Source organism: Buceros rhinoceros, unplaced genomic scaffold (assembly GCF_000710305.1).
Source record: "Buceros rhinoceros silvestris isolate BGI_N320 unplaced genomic scaffold, ASM71030v1 scaffold5515, whole genome shotgun sequence".
NCBI lineage: Eukaryota > Metazoa > Chordata > Aves > Bucerotiformes > Bucerotidae > Buceros > Buceros rhinoceros.
In genome coordinates, this window is record NW_010411031.1 from 31042 (window position 1) to 42711 (window position 11670).

Below are 11670 nucleotides of genomic sequence, written 5' to 3' on the forward strand. Positions count from 1 at the left end.
GGAATGCCATGAGGGTAGCACCCACAACACTTCCCATGGCCTGGCCACAGGCATTCAAAAAAGTCATTCCAAGTGGAATGGGGAGCAGAGAAACACTTCTTGGACAAGCTAGGAAAAATGGAAATTTCATGTAGAATGGCTTAGAGGAGTGCAGCTTTAACAAGACATAGGTCTTGGAAAGGATATGAGACCTCTCTGCAAGTAAATCTCATGGTAAAACAGGTAAGACAGAGAGCCACCATTTGAAGGAAAGTTAGTGCTGGCACAATAAGAGACTATACAAACCTTTCTTCAAAAAAATCCAACTGGAAATGACAAAAAATGTTTTTAATCCTTGGTGAGGTTCTGGGTCAGTCTGTGGTCAATCTGAGGCAGGGGACTCCTGTTTTTCTAAGACAGAACTGGGCAAGCCAGTGAATTGCAAGATTTGCTTCTGATAACAGGAGGCTGGACTCACTGATTTTGCAGGTTCCTCCCATTTCCATTTAGATGAATAGGGGCTAGTCCAGTAATTGCTACAATTCTGTTATTGTTTCCTTTTCTGTGGAAATATGTTAATATTATAAAATTCTCCTAGCTAGTTAGAGTTAGCCGTTTGGAACAAGCAAGTTTTGCCTCTGTTTCTCCATTTGTTTTTCAAATGCCCTGCTGTCTTCTGAAAATGCTCCTCTTGGTGGGAACAGATCTGTCATTAATTCTTTGCACTCTTGATTATGTCAACAAAGTAAGCTGTTTGTTAGACAAAATAACTTCTCTGGGCTTTTGTGTTGGCTTGCATTTTCTGGTGGGCAGCAAAGAACTGATTAGACTTATATCACTCCATTTTTTTCTTGTGATTGCAGTAGAGGTGTTTGTTAAATAATGAATACATAAGCCTGTTTCACGACCTACTGTCCGGAAATAACTAATGGATACTGGGATACCCCTAAACCTTTCTTAGAAATTTCAAAATTACAAAACTGCAAACTAAATTGTCCAGTCATCTAGTCACATAAAAGCATAATCAAAGTAAAAATACACTCAAAATTTAAAATGTTCTTGATATAGTGCTTAATAGCATCAGACAAGATCAAAAATAATTGTGTGAATGGAATATTGATAAAGCAATTCTCTATGTTGTTGTCAGTTTATTTTGAGTGATAAAATATCAATGTAAGAAAAAATGACACTGAAGAGGAAACAATGATAGGAAGGGGTTTGAACACCAGCAACTGGTTCTAAGTGGGAATTAGATACTAAGTCTCAGCATGACTAGATAATTTTTAGCTCTCTATATATATCTTTTGAGTGGGAAGATGGAATATAGAAACTGAACGCTGCTTTAATTTTTAAACTGGTTTAAACCAGGTAGATCTGTGGAAACTAAGTTGGAAGCAAAAGCGAGGGTTTGTTTTTTTTTTTTTCTTTTGAAGTATCACTCTTTGGGGACTTTCCCTGGGTAATGTTCAAAATTGTTTTATTGTGACGCATTTGTTGTTTGCTGATCTCTGGTAGATACCAGAGATGCTACTTTGGCTCACCCTTGCATTCTTGGATTAGAGCACTGAGACTTCTATATTCTGTCTTGTTAAATTTATGCTTATTAGTTGGGTGGATATATGAATGGTGCTATTGCTCATCCACACTGAAATGCAATTAAAAGTGCTTTCCTAGGGACCAGATTTGTCAGGTCAATGAACTGCCCTTTCCCCAGGTTCTCAGATTCTCCAAACTCAAAGAGAATGAAACAATGTGGTGTGAAACAATTCTGCCACAGCAGTTTTACATTTGGAAACATACATCTAGACATTTAGAACACCACATACTATCTACAAGTACTTGCAAGGTCCATACATTAGTTACATCTGTGCATTGGGGTACATCTGAAGCTAACTTACCTTGCTTCCTGGATAAAAATATTTTTAACCTTAGTCTCTGAATATGTTTCGTAAAATTTAGACTTCCAGTTTAGTGAAAAAAAGGTTTACAAGATCAGAAATAGAAACAGTCTGAAGCCTTGTGCTTTTCTTTTCCTAACGATGTCATTGAAGGAATATTATACTGCAGAGAAGAGTCAAAGAAGGACAAGAAGAAATAAAAAATAATCTACTTGTATTGTGAAAGGAAATTGGATATTCTTTAACTAGACAGTAAAGCAACTATTTTAAGTGCTTCCTTTTGCTTCAAACAGGTGGCTTAAGCATGCTATTTGGAGTTCATTTACAGTCAATTGATTCATAGCTAATAACTTAAAAATACTGTACTTCCTGAAAGTGTTATAGCCAAAATGTGACAGTCAAGCCTGAAGCCTGAATTAAGTTGCAGTCTCTTAAAGGAACAAAAAGCACTGACATTTAACCAAACTGTATTTTCAAGATCTTGGTTGAAAGTCATACGAGGGTCCCAGGTCAGAGTGGTTTTATTTGCCATATTTATTGTCTCCAGTGTACACTGAAAAAACTTCCAATATTATTTTAAATCTTGCTGCAATTATGTTGTTGTTTAGGCTAGGAGGTACCGTGCTTTTGCCTTCACTGTGTCTTTTTTATCTGTGGGTATTTTTTAATTGCTGTCATCCTTCAACTCTCACCTGTACTTCAATGGAAATTTAAACCACTTTGCAAATATATCTGATTTAACTCTCAGCATTTCTGCTAACTAATTATATCCCCTTCTTGTACAGGAAAGAGAGATGCAGAGAAACTGGGTATGATGTCGAGCAAACTACTTAGAGTTTAAGGCACTGCTGGGATAGAACCCATTGTAAAATCTTGGCTGCACTAGAGTCAGCAGCGTAACTGCTGTGGCGTCCAGTAGAATCAGCCCAGTGTCTCAATTCACGGTCCTGTCCCATTCAGTAATTAACTGGAATAAGCACTGTATCTATGAAGAAAAGAGTGTTTATTGAATAGCTTTCCATGTCTTTTCTTCTCATCTTGCAGAATTGGAGAATAAGATCTTGTTTGCACTCATAGTACCCTTCTGCTCAGTGTTGCATTTTCTGCAGTGAAAACATGCTCATGTATTTTATGGGTCTGACCAATGCATCAACTTTAGCATTCTGATATCACTGTAGCTGAAAAAGAGGGAGGTAAGGGAGAAATCCTTCTGTGAACAATCTTCAGGGATACTTTGCAAAGTTAACAAGTAATGTTCTGAAAATCCTTACAAGGTCTGAAGGTTTACGCATATTCTTATGCAGAGAAGTGTTTGGGGTTTTTTTTCCCTTCCATGCAAGGTTCATCACTAGGAATATTTGACCATATCCTGCGGTTAGGGGAAAAGAAATCTTTAAGTACTCTCTCAGGAACTAAGATGAATACTGTATCTTTCAAAATGCCTGTTTTTTTCCTAATATTCCATTCAAAAGCAGTATATATTTTTTTTCTTTTTCTTCTTTTCTTAAAGCCGCTGCCTCCTTGTCATGACTCTACAGAATCTATGCAGGTGTACAAACAGCACTGCAAAATAGCGGAAGAGTATCATGAAGTCAAGAAAGAAATTGCTCTGCTGGAAGAAAGAAAGTGAGTCACTTTCCCTAAGTATTTACTGTTGTATTTTCTCTTTGTAAAATCCTATATTAAATATGAGGGTTTCATGACCTCTGACCATTTTCTGACAAGATACCTCTGCCTCATGGTCACAGTACAGCACAACAGTTAGGTCTTTGGTCCGCAGATCAACTGGGTCCAATAACTACACAGAGTTGTCATAGTTCTGGGCCCTCAGTTATACAGGTGTCCCTTAAAACCTTCATTGACAGCCTCTAGGTCACGTAACAATCTAGTTCAGCTGGTGCAAGTCCCCATTGCAGTTTTAGCAATTTTTTTTCAATTTAACTTTACACGTTCTAGTGAAGAACATAGTGGATCTTCAGGTTTAGAGTACTTGACAATACTGGTAAACATTTTTCTGTGGGGTACATTGTCTCTATGTACATATTGCCATTTTAGGTATTCATACCAAAGTGCATAAGCTGTAGAGTTTTTTTCTTGTCTATTGCCTATAGTCATACTCCTGTTGTCTTTCAATGACTATTGAATGCCAAAATGCACTCTGTGACTCTCAGTCCCTTTCCACAAGCAACCTCAAAAAGAATTTTAGAGAGAGGAAAGAGGGTGAGTAGTGAAAGTTTTTAACAGATAATCAGCCCCAAGGAATAACAGTTACTGCTGAGTAAACTTTCTTTTTCAAATGCTTTTTTTAGCACTTTTTAGCCTTTTTAGTTTTTTTATATTCATGCTGAAGGTGAGTTCAAGCAGTGTTGCCTTCCTCAAGGAGAGTTACCATGGTGTCAATCTTTGAGACTTCTTGTGAAAATGAACACCCTATCATCATTCTTCCAAATGTTGCTTGAACAGAAACATTTGTAATATAGCAAGAGGGGTTGAAAGAGCTCTGTTGAAGAGTGAGCTTTGAGTAGGAGGATCCCTGTATCTGTTTCATAGCAATCTTCGCACAGCTGACCATGCAGTTCAGCCAAGTTTACATCCATGGAAGTTTTCAGCTGCAGAAGCAAGCTGATGGGAGGGAAACGTGAAATCCTGTAGTCTTACGGGATCCTGTAGCCAAAGATCTCGAGTCCAGACTATGCACGGTAAGAAAGTGAGACTTGTCGTTATCAGGGTTGACAACTACAGATGCAATATACTTAGTTGTTGCCTGAAGTGTCAAAACTAGTTGAGATTTCCCACTACAAATCCCCTTCCACTGTAGGACCTGCATGGCACTCAGTTGCTGACAGACTGGCACAAAACTTGAAGGAAAAATAACCAGAAGATATTGACACTACATTGTCCCATTGATTAATCATTAATTTGATTAATCATTAATTTAACTTGGCTGAACAAAAGTGGTAGTTTTTAAAAAGATATAAAGAAGATAATTAATTCAAATAATTTTGCAATGATTTGTTGGATTTGATTGTCAAATATAAACTGCTTAGATATGTATTTAGTAACCAGGTAAATTCAGTGGAAACCATGTGTGTCTTCTCTGAAAATCCAAATGGAATAGAAAATATTAAATGGCTGTTTAAGTGCTTCACTTTAGATATATAAATTCAAAAGATAGACTTAGATAATTCGGGTTCTAGAATCTACTGATATAAATGCATTATTATTAGTGACACATCGCTAAATCAGTTATGCACATTTATGAAGTGAGCTTGGGGCCCTTGAAATCTAGACTCACGCATTTAATGAAAAAAAAAGCTGTTTCTCTACAGAGTCTGTGTTACTAAGCTGAATTAGAAATATTTTGCTTCTTGAGAATGGTAGATACATGCACAAAATTGTTTTCCTGAGTTCAAAACTAACCTAATCAAGCTCTGAGCCCAGAAGTCAGCCTCTCAGCAGTGTTTATCCTAGATGAATTAAGGGACTTCAGGCTGGCATTTTCCTTCATTCCACCAGTGGATGTCAACAGTGGTGAGGAAGATTTTTACCTTTGCTGAAGTTTCATGCCGCAGTAAATATATGTTAAAACAACAGTGGCTGAATAAGGCAGCAAATAGAATTATATTATTTTGATGCTTATATGCCTTCTAATATTTGTAGCCTAGATATTCATATGCTGTGTAGCTTTGAAATGCCTAAACATGACAAATATCAGTGCAACTCCTTTCGCACCTTCCAGATCCCCTAATCTGAAGAATCCCCTAATCTGAAGAATCCCCTAATCTGAAGCACTGGGATTGAAGATGCTTAATTTTCTACTGATTGGTGCACTGTGGTTATTTGATTTGGAGGTTTAAAAAAGGGCAAGTGACATCTGAAACTTTTTTCTTCCAGCTGGGAGCTATTTACGGGTCCTCCCTCTAGGTAGATTCTCCATTTTGTAGTATTTTGGAGGAGATCTCATGATTCTGCCTTTCCCCTTTGGGGTATATTTCCTTTCTGTAGCACTCTGTATTTATAAAACCTTCCAGAAACTAACTTGTATGTCTTCTCTGCATGACATTTGTTTGAAATTGGAAGGTGGATTAAAAAGGTATTAGGGCACATATACCTTTACACACGTGTAAGCGTACACAACCTGAACACATTGGCCTTGATTTTTATATAAAACTAGATAGAAAGAGAGCGTATGTGTGGAGGTAAAGGAGAAAGCAAGAAGTAAAATAGAGTTTTGGACCAGTGATCACTGATTTGTATCTGAAAGCAATCTCAACAGTTACAGTTTGAAAATTAAAGGAAGTTTCTGGAGTGCTGGATGAGGAGTGGATTACAATGGCTGGGGTGGCATACATATTGAATATTCTATTCTCAGAAGGGAAGGATGCTTTGACCTTTCTAAAAGGTCTGACAAGATGCACAGCTTTTACCCTGGAAAGCATTTATAATCAAATCGAAAAGATGGAGTTTGCAGCTTTCTGAAATTTACCCCTGTTGCAGGTGTCTTTATCTTCTTCCACGTTTGAATTTGAATGTATGGCAATAAAAATTCAGAATTGTCTAATACACCTGCTATCTATTGTCTATTCCTTTTAAATGTTATTCTGATAAAATGGACAAAGAGAGAGTTTCATCCCTTGTAATGGGAACAAACAATTTGAGCAGTGTTCTTCAATATCCATGTTTACCAAAGGCAACCCAGAAGTGCTGTCGGGTGGTACCCCTGCCAGTGCTCCACGGTTCCTCTCCACAGATCAACTCAACTGTGGAATAAAATGTCAAGTCCCACCTGGCAGTGTCTGCATCTGTGATGCCTACTGATAGTATACTATGCACAAAACTGCCAGGAAAAGAGCAGAACGTGATTTGAGCAAACGTTTTTGATTTGTTGGCTAGGAGGAAGAAATAAGATTACGTTAACTTGACATAAATGTCTGTATTGGAGATTTTTAGTAAAAAAAAAAATGGAGTAAGTATTCATTCTACTTTACACAATTTTTGGTCCAACCTCCCGAGTTCAGTGTAACCTTTTATACATGCAGGTGTATTTCTAAAGGAAGCATCTTTAAGAAGTAGAAAGCTGGAAAACATTGTTTTGAAATAGTCAAAAACATTTACTGTTTTGCAACTTTTAAAAGGCTTTTAATTCTGCTTAGCTTGACTTGCCTTTTGCTGTAGTGTGAGGATCGAATATGGCTGAAGCATAGAAAGGCAGGGGTGTGAAATGACAAGGGTTGCTTTTCATCAAGGTGAGAACAGAACTTATTTGTCCCTTTCTCTTGTATGCAATGTAGATGGCAAGAGAGTGTACTAGGCTGGGACTGGGAGAGAAGACAATAACTGGGGAACGCAAGAGAGAAAGGGAGATTGCAGGTTCAAAAAAAGGAAAATCAAAGGACAAAGCAAATAAGAATAGGAAAATAATTTATTCAGGAAAAAGACAAACAAAAGGAAGCAAGAAATTGAAAGAATTTAAAAGAATATTGGGTAGATTTTTTTTATCATAGCTTTTTTTGCTGTCCTCACTTCCTTTTATGCCAGCAATATGCAGTACAAGGGACAAAATCACTCTGGAATGGGAGACATGATCGAAAAGAAAGAAAAGGGTGTGGAAGTGAGAACACACCACATTTAGGTCACAGAATGTAATTTAATTTATGTTCCAGAAACACACATGTATTTCCATAACAGATGTTTTTGGGTATCTAAGTTTGGGTAAAGGGATGGGATAGCTGGTTATTTTGAGCACTTGTTATATTGCTATTACTAGATAACAACCCTGGATTATGTAGTTAAATATTAGAGTTGCCATGGTTGCTTGCTATATCTTACAGCTTAGCACTGGCTGGGTTTCTCTTTTTCCTCCCCCAGACAATTCTAATATAACTCTGCAGAAAATATCATCTGATCACCACCTGGTTTCAGATCGCTCCTTTTCTTTGCCACGGATATGATTTCTTTTCCTTCTTTTACACATATTACAGAAGACATGGCAGTGGAGATGTCTTCTTAATTTTGTGAGATCCTTCTGTATGCTTTAGCACGGTCTCATGACCATAGGACTGTTTCTAAGGTCTCACGTCCAGATGGTTTCCCCAGGTAGACTGTTTTTGCAGTGTCTTTCCTAACAGTGTTGAGACAAGTAGTCTTCAGACTTTCAGGTGCTGTAGATAAAGACTGGTGTAAACCACAAAGGCAACCTTTTATCTTACCAATTTTCCCATTCTAGACCTGATTATTCATCAGCTCGCATGTATCCAAAACGTGTGTTACTTGCCAAAGAAGTGGAAATGTCAGCTTTTCTAATACAAAGAGAAACCTCAACTTGCCCTATTACAGTCATGAATACTTACGGACCTTTTATGTGCTGGCATCCAATACATATTTTCATTTACATTAAAACAGGCTGTCTCATTGTTTTAAAAATTAATTATTAGACTTTGAAAACACAAGAGCAGTCTCCTCACACAGCAATTACCTTACAGGGTCTCATGATTCCTCCTTTCACAAAAGCTGTATTAAATATGGGAACAGTATATAACCTTACGGCCTCCAGAATGCACAGACACATGTTAGCTGGGAAGAAATGTGTGGTACCACAAATACATGATCCTGAATACACTGTTCACAATAGGAGGAAGACAAGTCTGCTTCTTTGCACTGTGGAAGCTGTTTTCCTTGAGTCCAGTTCATCTCCAAAGACAATTGTCTTCAGATAGATTGATAGATTTATCTGCTTTGTCTGTCACTTTTCTTGATATTCATTTATTCATTGTGAATATTACTGTAAAGGAACTCTGTCATCTTCATGGACAGTCATTAAGGCCAGGACAAAAGAAATAATTTCCCTAAGACCATACTGGGCTTTTCTCCTGCTCTGGTATGGCTTGTGATTTATTGGTTTATGATGCAAATCTCACTCATTTTCCCTTTCCACCCAAACCCCTCCCCAAAAATGAACACTTGAAGTGTACATTACAGATTGTCTCAAAGCTTGAAGTACCTCAGCACCATTTTAGGAAATACCTTATTGATGCTGATAATATTTAAACTCAGGATAACCATTAACAGAAAACACAGATTACACAGTGCTAGATCTATTCATTAAGCATCCGTAACAAAGGCTAGATGGTGCAAGAGCTTAGTATGGTGTTCTTTAACCTCTGGAAGCTAAGTTCAAATCCTGGATTAGATCAGAAGCAAATGTTAGTTACTGTCCTCATCCTTTTGTGAGCTTCGTAAACCACACCATTCATAACATTTAGCAATTCCCTGGTACTCTAATTTTAGACCTCTGTGGCAGGCTGGCAGTATTTGCCTGAAACATCACCCTACCCTGTAAACAGGTGTTGATCCTGATGGGAAGGGAATAAGTAGGTTCTGCTGACTCAGAAGTGGGCAATTTTACTACCTCCGTGCAAGGAAACTCTTTTCTGTGAGGGATATCCTAGAGTGTGGATTACAGCAAAGACTATACTTTGATTTTAATGCATTTATATTTTGTTTAATAGCAAAGCTAAATCCCAGGGAGAGAAAAAAAATTATCTGTGCTGCTTGAGTATTACTGGAGAGCAGCACAAAAGCCATGCCTGCACATCTTATCAGATCAGGACTGACATTCATTAGTAGAGCTGTCTGAGTTTGCACACTGCTGTCTGTGCCACCCTTGGCTCAAATCCAAATAGAGTAGTTAGTACCCTTCTTTTACATGTACTAAAAGTCCCCACGGAAAAGGTTTACCTGCGTTTAAGACACTGACTACTTATTAGTGTGTTCAGGGCATCTCCCTTTAAGAACCTCTTTAGTGTAAGAAAAGTAAGGAAGAATGATCCTGAATTAATTTGTTTGAAACACTTCTGAGTCAACAGTCTGTAATTTGGAAGAGCTTAATTTAATCCTTCAGTCTAGCATTGCACCAGTAGAATAATTGCAAAGAAATATTGATGAAGCTTTCTTTTGGTCTCAAGAGACAGAAGTCTTCTAGAGGAAGCCGTAAGAGTCTGAAGTGATTAAAGCTGCTGGACTTGTAAAATCTCATTGTCCCGAAATGCATTTCTCACTCTCTAAAGCACACATGCAATTACTCCTTTGTGGCTTATAGTCCCATTAATAGAAGCTGCAATATTGAACTGTCTAGCAAGATCGGTTCATCTCAGCCAGTTTGAAAATCGGTTATCTACCATGGCCCAAGCAGAAGAGAAATGAATCTGTTAATGGCTTGCTGCTTTTAAAATTTTTACAACTGCCAAATCTTAATAGAATTCTGCTGAACAAAAATACTCTCTTGGTATTTTCTCTTGAAGACCTGATTGAATATACTTTTTGCCTGGTGAAAGGAGGGAGAAGAGGCTTTACTGCGTGATAGCTGCTATGCATTACCTCAGAGGTATAAAACAAAGCAAATATATTTAGCCATAGCAGGGTATCTATACACTGCAACTTTTGGAAGATTTAAAATTGCTGTAATGGCTGCTAACTCTGCCTAACTCTTTTCCTTTTTTTTTTTTCTTTTTCCTTTTTTCATGGGAAACACAGTCGGGAGAAATGAGTGTGTCAGGGGTTCTCTTCTAATTTGTGACTTCTTGACCTGCTGTAACTGTGACTGTAAACAGTCAGCTAAACCATAGGCAAACTGTGCTATCACTGAAAACTGCAGTAAAGACAGAGGACGATCAAACCAATCCTGAAAGAAGGCCAGACAGAGGTGTTTTTCAAAACCCGGGTGCTTACAGTTCTGCTGCTGTAAGTGGTAGTTTTGTAGCTAGAAGTAATCTAAGCGATCAGCAAATACTGAAATGTTGTAATTTCATGGATACTCTGACCTGTGGCGATAGAATTACTGATGTGTAGGAATTCCCTGTCTGATAAGCCCTGGTCTAGCTTGACAAGTGAGCGCCTTTAAGGACTGCAGCAAAAGCTATCCACTTTGAAGGCATTACATCTTCCCACTGGTGATCTACAAGCATTGTTTTGACATGACTGAGAAATAAAGTCACAGGGCTATGAATGGTTAAAGATTAACTAATCTCTGAGATAGAATGTTCAAAAGAACTAAGAACCTTTTAGAGGAGACTTCCTGTAGCAGGGGTGAAAAAATGACTCGACTTAAAGGGGAAAAAAAGCAGAGGCCAGGCTAGCCTGCTGGGTAACTTAGTGGAGAGCGATTAGATACCCTGTGAGTTACTCATGCCTTCAGTGTGTTTTGTTTTAAGACCTTTTATCTTAACTTGTGCTGAGGTAATTTCAGTTGATACTACACAGGAGGCTCCAGCTTCTGGCCAGCTCTGAGAATACAGGGCACTGTGTGACTCCATCCAGAAAGAAGCAACACCTTGAATCCTCTTGCATCTGCTCTTAAAAAGACCAGAAGGGGTCAGGTTTGCAGCTCTCTCAGTCTTCCTCAGGAATGGGGCTAAGGTCTGAGTATAAATGCATAGAAAAACGATATAGGTACTTCAGATTCGTGTGCCTAGTATTTACTAGAATAATTTTTCTTTGTAGCAGAGAAAAGGAAACCGAGCGTACTTCACAGAATTTGCTGATAAAGCTAACCAACCAAACAAAATCCCCCTCACTCTCTTTCAAATATGTTTGGTATTGAGAGAAAAATAAATTGTTATTCTTCAGGCAAATATTAGCATGTGTTCTCCAGGAGCTTGATTCTCCCCTGTGAACTGCGTGTTCAACTCTTACTGAGTTACAGATACTTGAAGGTCCAGCATTTTGCAGGTTTGTTGCTGAACAGCAAATGTATCAAAGATTTTGGCAGCTTCATATTTTGTAGGGGAAAGGAGGG

General features: G+C 38.0%; 1 protein-coding gene across 2 annotated transcripts in view; it reads left to right on the forward strand.

Annotated features, from left to right (window-relative positions):
- MAP3K7CL (MAP3K7 C-terminal like) overlaps positions 1–11670 on the forward strand; it is a 30987-nt gene that overhangs the window by 17902 nt on the left and 1415 nt on the right. For both annotated transcript variants that reach the window (XM_010135845.1, XM_010135844.1), the window contains one exon: positions 3388–3503. In XM_010135845.1, coding sequence (XP_010134147.1) covers positions 3388–3503 — 116 coding nt within the window. The remainder of the gene's footprint in view (positions 1–3387; positions 3504–11670) is intronic.